This window comes from Rissa tridactyla, chromosome 1 (genome assembly GCF_028500815.1).
Source record: "Rissa tridactyla isolate bRisTri1 chromosome 1, bRisTri1.patW.cur.20221130, whole genome shotgun sequence".
Lineage (NCBI taxonomy): Eukaryota > Metazoa > Chordata > Aves > Charadriiformes > Laridae > Rissa > Rissa tridactyla.
This window is the reverse complement of record NC_071466.1, coordinates 47,377,234-47,395,228: the sequence shown is the minus strand read 5'-3', so window position 1 is coordinate 47,395,228 and position 17,995 is coordinate 47,377,234. Positions and strand designations below refer to the sequence as shown.

General features: G+C 36.2%; 1 protein-coding gene across 1 annotated transcript in view; it reads right to left on the bottom strand.

The window, feature by feature from the left end:
- The window catches only part of LOC128908284 (progesterone-induced-blocking factor 1-like), a 54,193-nt gene extending 36,805 nt beyond the window's left edge, over nucleotides 1–17,388 (bottom strand). The window contains exons 1-4 of the mRNA XM_054198157.1: nucleotides 17,229–17,388; nucleotides 13,756–13,906; nucleotides 6,760–6,850; nucleotides 1,807–1,909 (exon numbers count right to left, since the gene is read on the bottom strand). Of these exons, the coding sequence (XP_054054132.1) occupies nucleotides 1,807–1,909; nucleotides 6,760–6,850; nucleotides 13,756–13,906; nucleotides 17,229–17,384 (501 nt within the window). The 5' untranslated portion in view covers nucleotides 17,385–17,388. The remainder of the gene's footprint in view (nucleotides 1–1,806; nucleotides 1,910–6,759; nucleotides 6,851–13,755; nucleotides 13,907–17,228) is intronic.
- Nucleotides 17,389–17,995: the final 607 nt, after the last annotated feature.

The following is a 17,995-nucleotide window of genomic DNA, read 5'->3' as shown; positions in this document are numbered from 1 at the left end:
AGGCATAGAACTCTTAGAACAAAAAAAATGGGAGCAAATAAATCCTATAAACAGTACAACCCATTATGGCAGAGATACAGTAAAACTGTATATAATGCTGAAGAAAACACGGAAGTTTTCATTAAAATTTTTTGCTTTCTGCACGAAAAAGAGTCAGATGATCAGCTTGTATAACATTAGAATGATGAACTGTTTTCCAGTTTACTAATAACAACTGTAAACTCTTCATGCACATATTGAAGGATGGCAAGCAGAATGGCTTAAGTAATGGTTATCAAAAAAAATGGCCTAGAACCATATGCAAAATTAAAAAAAAAAAAAAAGCGTTCAGACCTGACTGCCAGACATGAGTTTAAGAGACAGCAGGTCTTAAAAGGTTTTATTTAACTTTATGAGTTTGATGTTAACAGGTTTCGTAGCTGTGCCTTAGTTATCTGCAAGACATTTAACTTTGTACTGGATGGCATTTGATTTAAACTATACAATTATGTGATAAAAGATCAAGAAAGGGCTACATGACATCTCATGGAAGAATAAAAATGAGGTGAAGATGTTCTAGGGGAATTTTGCAAGAGTTTGAACTATAGTCTCTGGTACTGAATCTTTCATCAATGATCTAGAAGCAAAGATAAACCCACTGTAGATAAGAAGAAATGTATTGAAGTAGAAACCAGACAGATTTAAATGAGAAATAAAGCACAGATTTTATTAATGATAGTGAAAGAATAGTGATAGAGAAAATGACTAAGGATAACAGTGGATTTACAAATCTCTTGATGTCTTCAAGTCAAGAAGACTTGAAAGATATGTTATAGTCAAATACGAATTACTAGGATATATCTATGAAGAATCCATAATAAATTGTAGTATTTGTTAAAAGCAACTGGACAAAACCTTCACTGTTCACGTATCTTTCATTGAAATAATATAAATAGTCATACATATGCATATATAAAATGCATGAAACCATGTAATTTTAAAATATGTAGAAAACGCAAGTATTTGCACTATGAAGTATGTGGGTGTAGTTATCCTAATTTATTACTACCATGGTTTTAAAAATCAAATTGTTAACCACATTCCTGAAACAATCAGCTTAGAAATCCCACATGGCGGCAATATCTAACAGTAAATCTCAAAGTTCTTTGGTTCCTAACACAAACTTAGAAGACAACCTTAAAAATATTTCAAAAAATTAGTTTGCTCTAATTCTGTGAGATTTCAAGCTGAGTTTTGTTTAGTGTTTATTCCCCATGCCAATGTAATATGTGATTTCAAGTATTACGTACAGAATTTTAAAAGATTATGAAATTAAACTCATTGTGACAAAGTAAAAAAAAAATAATTAGTTTTTTTAAAAAGCAGCTTATGTTAAACATTCCCCAGATTCGTATATTCAAAAGATTCAAGAACTGAACAATGTAGAAAAGGATTTACAGAAATATCTTCAAAAGTCAAATTAAGAGAAGAGCTGTGTAAAAAGTAACACGGTATTCATTGAACAATTAGCTATCAAACAGAACAAACTAGTTTGGCTAGCTGGTCTTCTGTTCAGAAATCAGAACGTTGTCTGTCTGGCTTACATTCTTGTTTAGCCTGTAAAGTAATCCCTCTTCTGATCTTCATTTCAAAATACAATATAAACTTCTTTGAAAACATTTAACATAGAGTTTTGGTTAATTATGAGGCCAGTTTTTGACATCAAATAGATAATAAACACTGTTTAGAAAATATTTCATTTTATGAACAGCTGTTCTGCAATGTTTATAGCCTCTACAGATTTGATTTTTTGTAGCAGTAATTTACCTCTTGTGAAATCTGTGTTACTTGTTCCTTCTGATGTTCCAGATCTTTTACAAGCAACGAGTTTTGCTTTTCTAGCTGCAGTAATCTCCTTGCCAAGTGAACACTGTGCCAATAAAAAGCAAGCTCAAGTTGAATTTTTTCCAAAATATGCAAAAGAAATTCTCACATTTATACTTCAGAACTCGATTGCCTTAATTTTTCACCAATTCTTAAATACTAATATATACGAACTCATAGTGAAACATGCAGAATGCCCAAAGTTAGAAAAACAATGAAAATATTACAAAATTTAACAGCACTGAAATAGCATTCCCAGTTATGCCATTGTAATATTTTTTACAAAGTAATTACCTACGTAATTTGCACAATACTACACAACTGCAGTAATCACATCAAAATGTTTCAACTAGTTATGAGTATTTATTTTTTAGCAACTTTAGGGAATCGCCATAATTAGCTTCTCCTTAAATATTAAAAAAAAAGCACATTAATATACATTTTGTAGTAGAACATTGGAAAACGTAGTATTTTATCATTTTCAAAACGGAGGCAAAATTCGTTTTGCCTGACATTTAATATGCTAAATAATTAAATGTTATGACCACTTTTTTTTTTTTAAATAAACTCTTATGCAGTTCCACAAATTAACTCAGAAGTGGAGACAAATGATTATTGAGTTATTTAAACACCCTAGTTAAAAAATTAGATCTTCAACCTCTTGCATGTTTCATGTCCAAAGTCAAAAGAGCTTATCATCAGTTCAACAGCATAGTTCCATAGGTAGCAACGGGAAGATTCAGTATGCAATTGCCGAGCCTACATCCAGAGATCTAACCTAATCTTTGAAGCTGTTATTTATCATTTAGTTGTATTCAATATAGTCTGTAGAGCCTAGCCTGACTATATTCCACTAAAATGGACTCACGGATGGTGAACTGAAATGTACTCCAAACTCCATTGACTGTATTGACTAGAATTGAATTGGTTACAATGGGAGGTCAGATGCCAAGTCTCTGTGTTAAACCTATGACTAGATGTCTAAATTTATGTATCCTGTAATGAATCCTGCCATCTTGGTAGGATTCAGCAGCTTGGTGGCTTATTATCAAAATCGTATCTAAAGGATTTATCACTGTACCTGTCCATGTTTAGATACTCTGGTTACCAATCTATTTCACAACATTGACATGGGAAATTCAGAGCTCTAAAAATGAGGAAGACATACAGAGCTAATAGCCCTTTTTAGTGTGCCTTAACCACTGGACTAATGGCTCTCCATAACAATCTAGCCCTCCAGTCAAATGTGTGCTGTTTTTCAGAAACTCGTATATTGAAGAAAGGGAAAAGTCACTCCAGTTCAGATCTTAGACTCTAAATGCTTACCAGCCACAAACTGAAAATGTAAGACACTTAGTCTCCAAATAATGGACAGCAAAGTGTTACCCGGTTCTTGACCATGATACTGAATCTATAAGAGTGTAAGTGGTCTAAAACAGACTGACAGGCAAATTATATTTACCCTTAAGCTGAGGCTTAGAGTGTGTAAAGATATATGAGTGTATAAACTTTCCCTGAAAGTTTGGCCAGTCATAACCCCCACCTTCTCCTCAGTAAAAGGGAATACACTTTTAAATTTGGCAGAAGTCTTAATATTCTTCACTTGTGTTATAAACCTACCCTTTCACACAGACAATCTTTTACTTTCGCCTTGTATGAGAGGAAGTAGCTGAAATTCTCAATAGTGCTCACTAAGAGGTTGGTTCTCTCAGTTCCTCATACAAGGAGTGTTTGACTGTAAACAATAATTGAGAAAAAAATACGTTAATTCTCCAAACTAGTTATTTGGATTTTCATTTAGGAGATATGAGATGTTAAGATGTTAAGATCCCATCTAGTACAAAAGAGAAATGAACCACTTCTCTGATATCTCCACTTAGGGATCTTATACATTAGCTAATAGAGAGCAAGGGAAAACATGGATACCTTCCCATGCCAACTTTGGGAATGCAGCCCATCAAAATTTTCCCAGCTACAACTATTAAGTGAACTGGACCTGAATTTGCAAGTATTTAAGGATAAACACAAGTAGGTCTTTCAAGTACGCTTGTCAATATGTTTTTTGACTAGTCCAAAGCAAAGGGACAAAGGGACTGATCTGCAAAGACATCTTAATCCGGAAAACTTCGATTCCAACTATACTAGAAAATTATGTAGTGCTCAAGAATGTGATAATTTATTGTTAGCAAACCACTAGAGTGTTTCTGGTAGAATTCTGGCATTCATTCATTAACACTCTCCCAAGCAGTTGCTAGGCATAACTGAAGAGTTAGCATGGGCACGCAATCATTGCCAATACGTAGTTCACATGCAGCTAACCTACACTGAAAGTTTCGTTTATGGAAGTGGGCTACTATGTGCCATTTGGTTTCGATGCTTCAGAATGTTCCTAGGCACGTTTAATTTAGTAGTATGGGCATATGGTGCCTACGTTCAAAGTAATGAAATAGCTGTTTCTGGCAAGTAGGCAAAGAGGTATAGACCCCACAACGCACTATACTTGAATAGTTGGTTTTGTACAAAGTTTCAGAGACTGAAGCGCATGCTGTGAACTTGTAAGAGCTCTTCATTTAGGATCCCGTATGTCTGGAATTAAAGAGCAGGTAGTGGACTCCAGAAAGAAGATTATTCACATTTGTAATAGATTCTCTTTCCTTAAGCAACCGTGGAGAGCAAAAAAAACCTTCTTTGTGTTTCTTCAATAGCGCTAAACACAGAAGTTGGTGTAACAGACTTTAAAACTTAGGGAGACAAAGGCATCACAAATATTTTCTGCATGGCAGTTTTCCTTGAGTCAGAACAGCAGCAGGTAAACCATACACAGACTTTTATGCCTTTTTTAATCTTCTTAATTTTAAAAGATAAAGAAAATCTATGAAGTCTCCAATATCATTATTAAGGATTAAATCAGCCTTATCTGCCAATGCCTTTTGGAACAAAAGGGGAGTATATGAGGCATTCTGATAGAGACCCTTCTAAGCTCAGAAAAGTGTCTTCCAGGCACATCTGAAATCCTGGCTTATTGGTCATCAGACTCACCCTTCAAAGGTGATTTAGCAGAATTCTTTTATACATAAATAATCTAAACTGAACCTAATAAGGTGGGGAAAAAGAAGCACCTAAGCTGAAACTCAGAAAAGTTCCTGAACTATTGACGGAGGAGGAAGGAACTGAAGTTTTAGGAAATGATGCTATAGAACTCTCAACAGTCTCTTAAAACAGACATACAATAGGGTTATGGAGTTTTTTTGCCCCCCTCTTTTTATTTTTTTCTTTTTGAATTTTCATAGAACCATAGGATGGTTAGAGTTGGGTTTTTCCAATATAAAAAGAAATCTTACAATCTGAAGAGTCTTCAAAACATGAAAGAGCAAATTAAGCCATGCCAAAGTTAAGTACTACATAAAATCTTTATGATTTTTGTCAGCAATATGTAACTCAGTGCACAACAGGTCTAATCTGATTGACAATCGTATTGACAACACTCACTTGAAAAAGAAATATAAAGGACAGAAGAAATAGTATGTGGCCCATAAATCTTTGTGCAAACATGAACAGACCATGAATTGCCCTTAATTCTCTTATCCCTTAATTTCAATGTTAAATATTCTTTATCATGGATAAGGTGGGAAGTAAGAGGACAAAACCAACTAAACAAACTAATACTTGTAGAAAAAAAACAGCTATACATGATAAAAACTGAACTTCCAGCTCCCGAATGACAGAAGTGTACACTGTGAAGCTATAGTACATGTTTGCCCTGTCTTTGTACTCTTCTTTGTGTGTCCACCAATGATGGTGGAGTTTCTCATTTTGGTATAAGACAGCAAGGTCAAAGTCTACCACTGGCACAAATGATGCAGTTGACCTTCCTGCATTTGAGCAAATTGTAGGCACACTCAAAGTGCAAGGAATGAGTCTGATCCTGGGAGAACCATCTTCTAAATTGTGTGTCTCCTCTGCCAGGCTGGAGATGGGACTCTGTACAAAAATAATCACATTACTCTGACCTGATATTGTGAAGGATGTGGAATCTCTATGCATAAAGAAAATCAAAACTTAGCTGGACAAGCTTTTGAACAATTGGATTTGCTCTGAGCATGGTATCAGACCCTGCTGACCTCCAGATGTTCCCTACAACCTAAATCACCCCACTATTCCATGATTCCAATCTTAGGTTATGTTTTCTTTTTATACTATCTATACATATTTTGAAGAACAGCAAAATAAGTTTTGCTGTGGTCACAGTCTAAAAATATTATAAATAAATCCACATTCCCTATACTTCACAGAGAGTTGTATCCTTTATGCTCACAATGAGCCATTCAAATGTCACTATTATTTCTTAAAGACATTGCATAACATGCAATTATTATTTAAAAATTACTGTGATCAAGAAATATGTTATTCAACCAACGCATTTTTATCTATTGATCAAATGGTATCAGAGCAAACTGAAGAAATATAACTGGAATCAGATGCTGTATTTGTAAAAATGAAATAGAGATGCTCTGAAACCTTGGCTGCCTTAATTTCCTGGCAGATGTGTTTTTGTTACAATTACATACAATCATTTTTAGGGTATTAAAAACTTATTTCCTGTTATATAAATGTAAACAATGTTTTTACAGCTGTTTAGTTTTATACAATTAAAATTCATCTTTCTGAAAGACAAGGAAAAAAGATCCTAAAATGGCCCAGAAAAATATGTATATGCTCATTTAGATGCATCAACCACATTAGCAGGTCCTAGTCTTCATTCTATTTCTGTATACCTAAGTCTTCAAAAAAAATTCTTTATGTTAGTCAAACTGGCTGGATTCTAAGACCAAGCATAATGTACACATCTTCATTTTCTTTATCTTGAACAAGTAAATTCAGGAGACACTTTTTTACCTTTGCTTTAGTCGTCTTTTGGCTGTTGTAGGAACATTCGCACCATACCCATATGAGAAGAGAACCCTTTCAGCTTCAACTTCATTTTCCACTGAAAAATATTCCAGAAAGGTACTACTGAAGAACACAATTACAGTGCAAGAACTTACAAACTTTTAAGCAATTCTATTTATAATTATACACACGCACAAACATTGTTCTAGAAGCTAGATTTTCAGTTCATATAATGTTCTGTACTTCAGCGGAACAATTTTCTTCACAATTAGCATTAGTACAGTGCCATATATTAATTTCTTGCAACACTGGCAGGCTTTTCACTTTTAACTTTTATAACTAACATAAAACTTATGCAATATGAAAGTAAAGGAAAAGAGTTCGGTGTCCTCGAATATTCATATTATTGGTATAGTCACAAAATACATATTCATAGTATAAGTTTAATTCGGCAGTACATGGTTAGGTTGCTTTGTTTTTTTTCTAAAGAATTAATTTTCTGTGCATACATGAGGAAGTAGAGGAGATACAATTAGGAAGTACTTAAGCTGACTGGACATGAACGGGCCCATGAGACAAGAAAGGACACATCTGAGGTTGCTGAGGGAGCTGATGTCACTGTGAGGCTGTTCACTAGCATTTTTGAAAGACTGTGGTGATCAGAAATGTCTGACAACCTGAGGAAAAGAAATGCCATACCCATCTTCAGACAAGGGCAAGAAGGAGATTCTGGGAATGACAAACCAGTCAGCCTCACATCAGTCTCTGGGAAAGTTAAGAAGCAAAGCACCCTGTGGTGGTGTGCTCTCCCCTTTTCCCCCCCCCCGGCTCCTGCTCAAGCCATGGCCATCAGCGGGAGTTGTTACGAGTTGCACTTGAACTGTGGGAGCATGGACAAAAACGTGGTTAGGAACAGCTAGTAAAAACAAATCATGTTGACTAACGTGATAGCCTTCTGAAGTGAAGTGACTGGTGGTATTGGTAAGAGGGAGCAGCACATGTCCCTCTTGTACAAGAGGGACAATGAGATGCTGGAGCGTGTCCAGAGGAGAGCTACCAGGCTGGGGAGGGGTCTGGAGACCAGGTCATATGAGGAGAGGCTGAGGGAGCTGGGCATGTTTAGCTTGGAGAAGACGAGGCTGAGGGGAGACCTCATTGCCCTCTACAACTACCTGAAAGGAGGTTGGAGAGAGGTGGGTGTTGGCCTCTTCTCCCAAGTGAGTAACGACAGGACCAGAGGAAATGGTCTGAAGCTGCGGCAGGGGAGGTTTAGATTAGATGTTAGGAAGAATTACTTTACTGAAAGAGTGGTCAGGCACTGGAACAGCCTGCCCAGGGAGGTGGTTGAGTCACCATCCCTAGAGGTGTTTAAGAATCGTCTAGATGTTGGACTTCAGGGCATGCTCTAGTGGCAGAGATTGTAGGGGTTTTTTTGTGTGTGTACGATTGGACTTGATGATCTCAAAGGTCCTTTCCAATCATGAAGACTGTATGATTCTACGATTCTAATTTGTACACCTTGACTAGTGTCAAGATAAAGCCTTTGACACAGTCTCTCATAGTATCCTCAAAGCCAAACTGGCAAGATATGGACTGCATAAACGGACAGTGGGTATGTGGAAAATTGGATGGACCTCTGGGTTCAATTAGTGGTAATTAGTCATACAAAGTTTGACTGACAGTAATTTACTATTGCCATATCTTAGGAGTTAATGCCATTCAACATCTTTACTAACAATGCAGATGATGGGATATTTTGCACCTCCAGCAAAGTTGAGGAAGATACCAGATTGGGGTAGGAGGACAGCAGTGTAGACTGGGTGAAGGGCTGCTATTCAGAGGGACCTCAACAGGCTTGAAAAATGGGTTGACAAGACCCTCAAAGTTAAGCAAAGCAAATGCAGAGCCCTGCATCTGGGATGGAATAACCCCATGCACTAGTACAGGCTGGGGGACAATGGGCTAAAAAGCTGCCTTGCAGAAAAAGATCTGAGGATCCTGGTGGACAAGCTGACCACTAATCAACTTGTAGCAAAGAAGGCCAACTGCACCCTGGGCTATATTAGCAAGAGTGCAGCCAGCTGGTCAAGAAAAATGATCCTTCTCATCTATTCAGTACTTGTGAGACCACATACAGAGTGCTATGTTCAGTTTTGGGCTCCCCAGTGCAAAAAATGCATTGATATACTGGAGGGAATCCAGCAGAGAATCACCAAGGCAATGAGGGGGGTAGACCATATGACACATAAGGAGAAGCTGAGAGAGAGATATTATTGATGTCTCCAACTATCAAGTGGGAGGGTACAATGAAAACAAGAGACGGGCTCTTCTAAGAAGTGTACAATGATTAGGATAAGAAGCAATGAACTTAAGTTGGAACACAGAAATTTCTGACTGGATAAAAGGAGAAATGCTTTTATTGTGAGGGTGGTCAGATATTGGAACAGGTTGCTTGGAGAGGTGGTGGAATCTCCATCTTTGGAGACATTTAAAACTTGACTGGAAAAGTTTTCTAAGCAACCTGCTGGACCTGCTTTGACCAGAGGGTTGGCCTAGATGACCTCCAGGGGCCTCTTCCGACATCCAAGATTCTATGATTTGCTGACTCTCTTCTGAATTTGCCATATAGACAGTAAACCAATTCTGATATTTTACAAATATCAATATGTTGCAACAAGAATTATTTTAGCTAAATATATATTAATCTTCAACTGAAAAAAAATGAAACAATTTAAAATTCTAATTATAAATCCAACACAACACATACAACTACTTGAACATTAAATTCATTATAGGAGTGCACAAGTAGTCTATGAAATATAACTTCACTGACCTGTTGTACAACCTAGATTGAAAGTTTTCAACTTGTTATCACTTCTAGTATTCATAATATAGTCCAAGACTTAAACTTAACTGGCTTGGTAATACACCTGGAAATAGCTGTGCATATTGTCCTCAGCGGTAGTATCAGGAAGTTGCAAACTGTGTCAGTGATCCATTACTCCCTAAATCTTCCCCATTACCACGTATAAAACTTGCACCCTGCTGCAATACCAGTCCCTCTCCTAGAACGAGACTCCAAATATTTTGCCACCTCTTCAGACCGATGTTCCTGTTCCCGCATCCTGAACTAGGCTTGTAGTTTGGAGGCAGCAAACTGCTGCTGAACACAGCTTCCAGGAATGCCTGATCAGACAGCAACTGTCTGTGCTGAGGTGCTTCTCTCAGGGCTTAAACAAACACCTTCAAAGAAGTGGAGATGCTTCCACTTTTGCCACTGTTTGTCAAAGGCTCAATGACCTTATCTTACTTGCATACCCCTAACACCACATTTACTACAATCTGGAAACCTCAGATATTAACTGAAACTCTTCATGAATATACAAATAAAATAGTTGACCACTTAATTAATATTACCCATTGGCCTCTTTAATGTCATTTGTGATAACCAAATAAAAAGTAGTTTTCCTCTACAAGTAGACTTTGCTTATAAGACATTACGCTATAGTATAATTAAGTATTCTAAGTTGAACATCTATGTACAGTCCTAAATATTTATTGGTAATTACCTCATCTGAAAAAAAGCAAATCTAATTTATCAATAAATTCTAAGCAAATTGAGATTGTATAATGTAAATACATAAAGATAAAAGTAAGCTAAATACTTATGCTTATGCAAAGTCAAAATATTCAGGTAATTAAGATGTCTGATTTCTGAAAACGTATTTCTAAGGATTTAAAACACATTGGAATTGCTTTGAAAAGAAATCCCTATAGCAGCAAGATTAAAACTGTACAGATTTTAATATTTCAGCTTGAGTAACTCAGGTTTCCTCTCTCCTGTAAGATAAAATGGGAGGTAGGCAGGGGCAGAGAGAGAGGGATAGAGTGGAGGGGTAAAGAGAGACAAAGAGAAAGGGGGAGGTAGCACAAGTGAACCCAGACACCACACAACAGCTTTGATGAATTGAGTAGTTGGGAACAGGAGGAACAAATTTAGGAAGTGACATGACAGTCCTATATGACTCATCTTTGCCAATGTTCAAGTGCCTCAAAATCAGAAATATGTTCTCTCAATAACTTGCATAAAGCAATGGCTTCTTTCATCACTTGTCTAATACCCTTTTAATGCTATTTTAAACAAGGATTCTTAAAACCCATTTAGAAAGAGAAGAGCCTCTAGTAGAGCACTTGTGAAAAGTCACATATCTAGTTACACAAAAAACAATACAGAAATTCCAGTAAGTGTGACAGAAAAAGTTTACTGATGTGGCAGTACAAAGGCACCAGAACTTCAGATTTTCAAGGCTGTCTTTGTTACGATGGGGAATTCCCCAGTGCCTTAAATACCTCTGGTTCAGAAAAACCGAAAAAATAATTTAACCTGCATTTGTCATAACCTTTCTTTTTAGTTACAAATTCAGTGTTGTATGTCTCAGAAAAACATCAGTAAGATCCTGCCCTATAAATTTATATCTGTCAGTAGTGTCCATGTAAATGTCAGATCGTGAAGACAAACACAAAACAACCCTGGAAATGTTGTAGATATCAAGCCAAAGTAATGTTCTGTATCAGTGTGTGCTTCCCTTATCTTGTTTTATGTCTTTCCAGGCTCTTCACCTGACTTTGTGGTGTAAAATACATATTTTACAAGTTAGGGGACACTTACTAACGATAGTTTTTTACACTACTTCGCAAAAAAGTGCCATTGTGAGGTATCAGATAGGTTCAACCTGTTTTTTTAAAAAGATAATAACCAATGGAAGCAACAAAATCAAACTACTAGTCTACAACAAAAATACCACAAAGTGAAGATTTTACCCTGAAAAGGAAGAACAGACAACTGCCAAGAGAGTCTACTATTGTTATTCATGTGGAAACCACTCAGATGCTGAAAGGAGTGGCTACATAAATTCTTGCTATTTTCATGAATAGGCTGTTTCATGTTATTTCAATATTAATAAAGTGAGGCATAATGATGAGGGAATAACAGTCACAATTCAGTGATCTCTTCCACATGCACATTCTCCAAAGGAAAAAATAAAAAGCTTTTATGATTATATGACAAAAGCTACCTCACATGTGCAAATACACGGTTTATTAAAAAGTCCAGAGAACCCAACCTCCACCAGCAGCCCCGAATATTGTAAAACAGCAGAGGCTTCATAACTCTAGGAGAAGAAAAAAATATTACATGGTATTGAAATGTAAAGAAGTGACTACAGGACTGATGAGTAAAATCTTATTCTCACGGAAGTCCATCAAAAATTCTGTCTTCCACAAAATGCTTCAGCCTAAATTATATTCTCTGAAAGATAGACTGGAGTATTTCCAGAATGCACTACATTTGAAAAGTAATGTTACTTCCTTTCTTTTAACTATTTTTCTACCTTTAGCTATTTATGACATGTAAATACCAGGACATAATTTGAGACACAGGGGGAGGTACGTCTCTGTTCTACTTTATAGTGTTTTTAAAAAATAAATGCTTTTATTTCTTCTGATTTTCCTCAGAAGTTCACCTTGGTGCTGGAATCAAGTCTTAATTAGTATTAATCCTAACTTTCAAATACACTGTAATAATAGTAAGAAAAAGCAATGTTAGTTATTAAATAGAAAGTATAGTGAAATAATACTGAACTCCCTTTTTTCTCCAACAAAATCAGAAAATAAAGTCATATTTTAACAGAGCAGGCCATTTGTAAACTTTCATTTCTTTAAGTCATATTCTGTAGCATAGAATAAAAATTGTAATTAAAATACATACTTAGGAAGAGGTTAAGAATGATTGAGTTCTGTAAAAAATTTTACTGCTCTCCCAAGATGCATAAGAAAATGTAAGTCAGTGTAAATAAAAAACATCTTCTCCTTGGAAAAAATGAAGGTAAGGTCCAAAACTTCTGTATTAATACATAAATATTCCTTAGACAAGTTTATATATATATACACTTCAAAAAACATGTTACCGACTAAAACATAGGCATGTATATAGCAAGCGTGCTTACGGTCAGACTGGAATCTTTGGGTAGCCATACCATTCTAACAAGTACAAGCTGTAGTGTATAAAATTAACATACAGTCTAATTACTAAAGATACCCAGACATCACTGCGTCCCGCGCTAATACAAACTTTGCTCTACACTACTGTTTATATATAAAGATTATGCAATGATCTTCTACCTGGAAAACATTATTTATAAATTGTAATTATTTTTTGGAAGAGCAAAGAAAGAGAAAAGGACAAGAAAGACATGAATTAGTTTGAAATCTTAAAATGTCCTACTCTCTACACGCAGGCTGAAAGACTTCAAGATTAGAGCTTTAGTTTCAAAACAGAAATTACTTGCTTTTTGGATTCATTTAGGCAGCAAATCAAATCAACACACGTTTCACAGAAATTTTGGTGTGTTTGAGAACAGATATTGTTATTTTTGCCAAACAGAGACAAAAATTTTCAAGGGTAATCAGGCCTGAATTTAATCCAGGCTTAAGTACTTGGAACAGACTGATGTGTCACAAGCAACTACTTAATGTCTAATTATTATTAATTCAGCACAAGGAAGAGCTTTTTCTCCCCTCAATTCATTTAAAAATTCACACTAATCACTGTACTGTATTATGAAACCTATAATTGTCTGTCAACAAAGAGGGCTTCCTGGTATTCAAAATATAGTTAAAAGATAGGATAAGCCTAAAACCCCCGTATCTTATTACAATGGATAATTAGAATAAGGAAAAGAGAAATGAGGGAAAAAGAAACACTGAGATAATTTTTAATATTTATATTTCTAAGTTCACGTTTACTTGATACATATTTACAAAATCTTTTAGAAACCCATCACTAAGATCTTCTACCAAAATAATTACTGCATCTTAATTGTCAGGCATAAGAAGGGAGAATGACAGGTACTGTAACACTTTCCAAGTGCCACGAGAAACAAGACATCTTGCCAGAATGCCAGAAACACCTACGGATACAATATAATTTGTGGCAGAACTTACTTTCTGCTGTCTGCAATATTATCTCATCAAGCTCTTTTTCAAGTTTTTCGTAAGTATCTAGCCGTGCTTGAAACTCGGAATTCTGTGTTTGAAGTTCAATAATGCGTGTTTCACTAGAAGACTGAAGACTATAAAATTCCTTAGTAAGCACCTGTGAGAATGAATAATGGAAAGATAAGGGATTTGGCGCTACAGGTACTTATGAAAGAGACAAAATATAGTACATGTAAAATCCTTAACAGTATGATACTAAATGTTTGATGTAGCTTTTGCAGAGGAAAAATTAAAATACTTTAAAAAGCAGTTCTTTTTTTCAACTATATTATCTTGCTCCTAAGGCCTTCATAATTCTAAGAATCTCTCTCTGAAAAAGCCACAAGAATTTCAAAGGAGAGTTAGGAAAAGCAAGGCACCAGTTACGAAAATTAATACACAACAGTCAAAACAGTGTAAATGCATTTAATTTTGTTGCTTTAGCTGGATTCAGATTTCAGTTATCAATCTAAAAAAAGAAGGTTCCTTTACAGAATGGTAAATGCACGAATATCAAAGTTTGGTATTTAAGATATACCAGATTCTTATTATTTACTTATTAGTGAAAGGTAATGTGCCATAAATATTCAGGACTAATGTAAATACTTAATCCACTAAGCTTAAACAAAAAAACACATATTCAAAGATAAAAGTTACGAAGGTCTGTGTAAGAACTAAAGCTTAATATAGTGCTTGAAAATACAAAACAACGTTGACAACATAAATATTATAAAAACAACTGGAATAAAAAGTCCTTGGTAAGTAAAGCAGTAAATCAACATGCTTCGCAGAAAGAAACCCCATCAAAAAAGTAAAGTAATAACAAATTAGTACTGTAGCTAAATTTAATACTAACTTCCCAAATAAAAATCCCAAACATTCAAGATGACAATTGAATATAGATATTCAGATACAGAAATATACGCATACTGTATACAGCAGTAATACCAGAATCACTGTCAGAAACTCTGAAGAATGCACAACACTTAGAGAAACAAGCCACTCAAATATAAAAAGACTGGTCTAGTGTCACAGAAGAACATATAAACCATCTGTTTCCTAGTTTTAGCGTGCATAAAAAGAGAAACTACTGTATGCTGAAATCCAAATAAAAACAAAAGCTGGTTCACAAAGCAACTGTAGCTGAGCCACAAGATACTAGAGACTACACAATTAATATCCTATAAGAAGGGTAAGAAAAAAACCTGAGTACATTGATACTATATATAGGAAAGGAAATTAAAACATTAAGAATTCAGTCAAAAGGAACAACACTAAAAGCTTCAGACATCAAATATTTAAATTCTGCAAGAACATTTCTTAATGAAAGAGCACTGGTTTCAAAGCGTCTCTCTAAAGAGAAGAGGAAGTGCCAAAAGTTTTAGTAGAATTGAATGCCAAATATTCAAGATGTTATTCAGATCAAATAAATATCCACAAAAAAACCCGTGGAAATACAGCTCAAATTTAACTGTCTTCTGAAAGTTTAGACACGTCTGTGCAATTAAAAATCTGTTTAGCAACCTCAAAGTCTAGCAGAACTGGCACTCCCAGTGCTCGTGACCACAGCTAACCTCATCAGCCAGGATCTCAATGTCCCAGTACAGAAAAAACAAGAAATCGTATTTTATCTAAAACTCTCCAATTCTGTTTTCACTCCATAGTTCCTTTTCATAACCACCCTAGGCAGGGTCAGCATTAGAAATGCGGGGCCTTGAAGAACAGCATCCTTCCTCCAAAAAATGAAGGCTAGCACTTGGAAAAAAGGGGTTTTTTTCTGCCCTGTCCAGTTTGTATCCTGTAGTTTGTTTTAGACATATACTGCTAATCTCATTTAAATCTCACAAATTGGACTCAGTGATATAATTTTGGGACTAACTTTGCACAGGTGAGGAAATTTTGTTTTAAAGTAAGTTTGCTCTGCTGAATACTGGACACCTTTCCAATACTAAAATAGGTGAACAGTATATGATACATTTGTGAAAGTACATGTTTGAAAGACAATCAATTCTAAGCTTGTAGAGATAAAAAGGTCCAAGTCATTCAACCCTGTGTAAATAGATGCATGGGGTGCGGGTGCCCAGGCGCTGGCAATATAGGGGCTGCAGGGCGGCCTCTCTGAGGAGAGGCCGGGGCACGGCCCAGCCCTGCAGCTGAAATGGTGGCGTTTCGGGGAAAATATATTTAAGAAAGGGCAAAAGTGTTGCATGGCAGTGAGGAGCGAGGAAAAAAAGTGTAAGAAACAGCCTTGGTGCAGACACCAAGGTGAGAGGAGGAGCGGAGGAGGTGCTCCAGGTGCCAGAGCAGAGATTCCCTTGCAGCCCATGAAGAAAACCATGGTCAAGCAGTTGTCTTCCTGCAGACCATGAAAGATCATGCTAGAGCAGATACCCACACTGCAGACCATAGAGGACCCCATGCTGGAGCAGATGGACATGTCCTAAAGGAACTGCAACCTGTGGGGAGCCCATGTAGGAGCAGATTTTCTCCTGAAGGAAGCTGCAGCCCACGGAGGATCCACACTGGAGCAGGGTAAAAGTGTGAGGAGGAAGGAGCAGCAGAGAGGAGCCGTTATGGACTGACCCCAAACCCCATTCCCCATCTCTCCCTGCACTGCTTGGAGAGGGGAAAGTAGAGGAGTCAGAAACGAAGGAGGGAAGATAAACCCAGAAGAGAAAGGGGTGGGGAAAGATGCTTTAGCTTTTGTCTTTGTTTTTCACTATCCAAATCTATTTCAATTGGTAATAAGCGAAATTAATTTTCCCCAGGTCAAGTTTGTTTTGCCCATGATGGTAATTGGTAAGTGATCTCCATATCTTTGTATCAACCCGTTAACTTTTTCAGCTTATTTACCGCCCTGTCCTCTTGAGGAGGCAGAGTGAGAGCGCGGCTGGGTGGGTGTCAGGCAGACGGCCAAGGTCAACCCACCACAATAGGATTAGCAATGTTAGGTCTTCTCAACGCTGTATATGCCATGCTCTCCTTGACTTCTTTAGTCGTAACAATTTGTTACAGAATTGTGTAAAAATAAAAATTATTTTTATGATGTAACAATGTTATTACAAATCCTAGTTTTTAATAATGATACTGAATTCACCATAACTGTTCTGGTATTAACTGTCATCTTTCCCTACAATAATCACATAGACTGACATAAACAGCTTTGTAATACAAGCATATATATACTTCACGTGAATGTGGTACTGTTTTTAACCTCTCTCCATGAGAGATTGTTTTGCCTTCTTCCTCTCCCCTAAGTCTTGTTTTCCACTGAACTGGTCAAACTTAATAAGCTGTGTCATTAGATTCTGCTTCAGCAGAATTTCACGGAGATACTAATTCAGCCATGTATATTCTTTGCTACTTTTTCCCCAAGCTTTTCCATTCTAATTGAAAACAACTATGTAATGCCCTGTAAAGTGTCTCTTTATGTAACATACCTCCAGCTTCCTCTGGTATTTCTCACATTCCATTTGGCACTGTGAAAGATTCTTAGCTGTTTCTTGTTGCATGAGTTGAACATGTTCACTTTCAAATGTCTTTAACTTACTTTGGTGAAGAAGTTCAGCTACTTTGCTTTCTGTGCCAAGCTGCATTTGTCGATACCTAAAAGAAAAAAAAAAATAAATTTGCATGATTCAAAAATAAAACTTAGAATACATGCTAGTTCTGTTCATTACAGGTATAAAATTCAGAAATTAATACAGTATTTTTAATAGTTTAATAAGCATTAGTATGGTTATCTATGTAACTATTATAACTGTATTTGAAAATCATTAGGAAAATTCAATACTATAATGACAACAACAAAACACAGTATGTGAAAACCTCAGTCCATGACTTTTCTGAATATGTGATTAATGCACTATCAAATGACAATGATCTTAGAGTAAACCTTATTTTTTTAAAATGTTAGATCAATGTGAATCTCCTTCTTGGTACCCAAATATATGCACTGAAATCTCTTCATGGGAGAGACACTACGGAGATGTTGTCTCCCATCTTCACCACCATGTGTTACATGCAACAGGGAGAAGTGGTATTAGACATCACTGGTATCAATGGCGCATCCTTTGGGATATCATGGATATCAGCTACACTGCTTTGTCACATACCCAAGGAGATGAAGAAACATTAATCAGAAACATTAATTTCCACAGTCATTCAGAACCATAGGTCCTTCTCAACAAGTAGAAATGAAGTATAT